Source organism: Macrobrachium nipponense, chromosome 39 (genome assembly GCF_015104395.2).
Source record: "Macrobrachium nipponense isolate FS-2020 chromosome 39, ASM1510439v2, whole genome shotgun sequence".
Classification (NCBI taxonomy): Eukaryota; Metazoa; Arthropoda; class Malacostraca; order Decapoda; family Palaemonidae; genus Macrobrachium; species Macrobrachium nipponense.
The window spans coordinates 608,579-612,835 of record NC_061099.1 but is presented as its reverse complement, the minus strand read 5'-3'; the positions used below and the strand labels follow the sequence as shown (position 1 = coordinate 612,835).

Genomic DNA, 4,257 nt, shown 5'->3' with positions numbered 1-4,257 from the left:
ACGTCTTCTAACTCCTTCGAATTCGGTGTTAACAATGCGTTCGAATACGTTCATGTGGCACAAACATCCTCTCCGGTTTACACTGCAATTGCTCCTACACTTCCAAGAACTGGGATAAATATATTCCATGGCAATATTTTACATAAAATATATCCAAAATTTGTACGTAATTGTTAATTTACAAGCATTATTCGATTTCAAATGTGCATGGCCAAGTTACGGGTAATCAAATCGGGACAGCAGCCTGATAGGCAATTCTGATTTCGGACTCTTAATCTCCTTAAAAATTTCATAACCAAGTCAATCAATCAATTATTTTTGAAACATGATTTGTTATTATAGGTTCCCTATAGTACGGCAAATGTTGCAAACATTATCAAGGAGATTCTTCTAAAAAAATATTAAGTAAATTCTTCAATGGACACCTTCCCACAGCTAGAGGATACCATCCATTTCCTATGATACCGTCCTCATTATATTGAAAATCATCTTAATGACTGGCATTACATAGCATTTAATTTCCCACAGTGATACTCTGGCATCTAATTTAGCTATGAATGCATTATGTACACTCCAAACACGAAATCATTGCGAAACCAAGATCACATACAAAGTCGATTGAGTGAGTGATTGATTTATAGATTTTAGGAATGCATGCCAAGCACTGGGGCAACTATAGCCAATCAGCGCTGAAATGGAAATTGATAGTGAAAAGGTTTGAAAGGTGTAACAGGAGGAAAACCTCACAGTTGCACTAAGAATCAACTGTTAGATGAAAGTAAGATGGAAGAAAGAGCCAAGTTGAATGTAGAATTTAGGCCAAAGGCCAAGCAAGCACTGGGACCTATGGGGTCATTCAGCGCTGATATGGAAATTGACAATCAAAGGTTTGAAAGGTGTAACAGGAGGAGAACCTCGCAGTTGCACTATGAATCAAGTGTTAGGAGAAGGTGGAAAATAATATGAAGAAAGAGAATATGAAAGGGGGTACAGTAAAAGGAACAAAAATGGTTGCAGCTAGGGGCTGAAGGCACACTGCATAAAACCTTAAGTAATGCCTACAGTGCACTGCATGAGGTCCACTGACGGCACTAACCTCCTATAGAGGATGGAAGAAAGAGAATATGAACAGGGGTGCAGTAAAAGGCATAAAAGCAGTTGCAGCTAGGAGTCAAAAGGACACAGTAAAGAACCTTAGTAATGATTACATTGCATCTCATGAGGTGCACTGATGACAATAATACCCTAAGGGAACCAATATGAAGTCTCACTTGCCATATCCAGGACTTTTGTCAATCTGTTTCTGTGCAGCAGAGGCTAATACAAGGCAATCTAACAAGGAACCAGATGAAAGGAAAAACCACCTCCTTGGGGATCTCAACTGTTTACCAGATGAACACTAGGCCCAGTAGTATACTAGATTATCTAGTCAGCTATCAAAGGAATAAAAGGAGCAGCAGCTATAATTTTGCAGACAGAACTGGAAATCATAGTTGGTCTCGCGCGCTCCTCTCCCACCAGTAGTGTCTCTGATAAAATAGTAACACCTCAACTAAAGGATTTGTGTACTTAATCCCTGCTTTGTTACCATTTTAGGTGTTATTCATTTTCTTATGACTTAAATTGAGTATTACATGTAACGTTCAGGTTAGTTTAGGTTAGAAACTCAGTAGCATTGCATTTACGTAGTTCTATGTTTGTTTGTATGGTGCTTTTACGTTGCATGGAACCAGTGGTTATTCAGCAATGGGACCAACGGCTTTACGTGACTTCCAAACCACGTCAAAGAGTGAATTTCTATCACCAGAAATACACACCTCTCACTCCTCAATGGAATGGACGAGAATCGAACCCACGACCACTGAAATGGGACGCCAACACCATACCAACCATGCCACTTTAGTTGTCTGTAACATCTAGAAAACATTAAGGTGATGACTGTAACAGTCAGTTAACACAGCAGACGTTGCCATTTGTCAGCTAGACTTATTCTTTACTGGATCCTTGCTCCTCCTACCCACCCCTTTGGTATGAAACTACAGTTGTGAACTGTGGAATTACAACCACGCCCTAGAGGGGTGAATGTGAAAAAGTTAAAAAAAATCTAATTTCCATATACTGTATGTGAACTTCTGATGTAGAAACTAAACTGCAATATTTTTTCATATACTGTATATTGGATTGTGTTCCAGAAAACCTTGCAGAGGTTCTATATTATTAACTTCAATGCTAACTAAGTATAATTCAAGTAAGCAAGAGGGAAAAATTACAAAATTCATTTTCTTAAATGGTTTATTTCAATCTATAAAATCTTATCATTTACATAAAAGAAAAATGCAGAAGCTCTAATTAATTTACAAAGAACAGAGTTCATACTTCTAATTACAAGGATCAAACCAATCTATATACAGTACAATTACAAATAACAAAAAAGGGGATTCACATTTTAATTGTAAAGTTTGCAGTGTGTGACAATGTTTAAGTACAGTGTACTTTCCAATATTTAATTCCAAAATAATCATTATCCTCAACCCAAGAATATTACCAACTGGGACCAATGTTATATACTTTCAAGCAAGTTTTCAGCACACTGTCAAGAACTTTTTAAACCTCTGTATTTGTATCGCATTCAACTTCCGTACTAAAAATTTTAATGAATTTGCCAAAACCTTCAATGTCCCCTTAATGAGTGTGCCCTGCAAAGCATCACTACTTTACATTTTTCACTGACAACCAAATCTTGGGTTAAGCCTTGAAACATTTTCAAGTAATACTGTAATTAAAAAATAAAGTACATACAAAATTCTTGTCATATTCCTTTTTTTTCCAAAAAGTTGTCTTTCCTGATATTGACATAACATCAGAAACAGTTCCTCCAGTTGTTTTTAGTAGGACTTAATGCAGTGCTTAAACAACTCAGATTTGCAAACTGTTCAAAAGAATTACAACGACAACAGTAAATACGAAATACTGTGGCTAAGTAAACACAACAAATGATCCTATTTCAAAAAAAGAAAAAATATAGGTAATAAACAGAGGTATAACATGTAATAAATGCAAAGCCTCCATCATGACAGGATATTTTGATGTCAATATTTTTCGAGGCAAATATAATGCTGCTCAACTATTCTACATTACCGTACATTCCTTCAACGATCAAGATTTCACAAACATAACACACAACAACTTGGTACTTTCATGTTGGATCTCATTTAATCTAGCAATCTATGCTCAATCAATTAAGATGATTGCATCAATTTACAGCAAAGGTATGAAAATTATCCTTATCATGGAACATAACATTCAATAAAATAATAGTCATTTCTAGAAAATGCCTTTGATATCAATACCATGAGTCAAAACTATGCAGGTACAAAAATCAGACAATGTTAAAATCAAAGTTAATTATTCACTCAAGATGAGACATTTTCCCCACCATCCATGGCACTTTTAGACTTTGGTGCCACATAGTTTGGGCTGAGAGCGCGGCCTCGATGAGCAAAGGTGTAAAATGTAGGTCGGTTGCCAACAGTTTCCCAAGATCTGTAAAATAATAAAAAACAAAGCCTTCAACATTTCTTATGTATCCACAGTGACTGTAGGTTGAATGGATTTATGTATGACATTTAGGGGAAAAACCCAAGAACTAGGGCCAAGAAAGCCATTCAGCGCTGTAATGAAGAAGTAAATAAATGATATTATGGTAAATTAACAAATGAACTAGTGAAAGAAATTATTAGTAAATATAATGAGGCAATGTGACCAATAAAAAAAATAAAAGATATGAAGTTTAATGAATGGCATGATATATATATTAAATAAAATGTCATTAAAAATCTGTACAATGTTATATATTAAGAAAAAAAATTTAATGCTATTAAAAATTTGTATACACTTTATAAAAAGATAGCAGAAATACCTGCTTCATCTCCCAAAATATTCAAGAGGGATTTACCCTGGAAATATCTTTCTCTGGTTAAAATAGTAAGTGGAGTAAACCATCAGAATGTGTTCCAATGTTAGTACCTCGTCACAGTAAGCACACTCTGGAGGGCTGCTTCAGGTGTGCCATGGGGATGGGGGTTAACTGCCCCCAACTAAAGTTGCCTCCCCAAGCCTCAACTTGCCCCCCTCACACTCCAAGCCCCAAGAAGTAACAGCATTTTTTTTTCTTTTTAAATGTGCAAATATCATAAATAAGTATAATGAAAATTTCTCAGGTAAATATTGTTTCTTGATCCTTGTCTGTCTACCAGC

General features: G+C 35.7%; 1 protein-coding gene across 1 annotated transcript in view; it reads right to left on the bottom strand.

The window, feature by feature from the left end:
* Positions 1–2,278: 2,278 nt before the first annotated feature.
* Positions 2,279–4,257, bottom strand: part of LOC135209991 (ER membrane protein complex subunit 5-like) — a 116,011-nt gene continuing 114,032 nt past the window's right edge. The window contains exon 4 of the mRNA XM_064242723.1: positions 2,279–3,543. Within this exon, the coding sequence (XP_064098793.1) occupies positions 3,414–3,543 (130 nt within the window). The 3' untranslated portion in view covers positions 2,279–3,413. The remainder of the gene's footprint in view (positions 3,544–4,257) is intronic.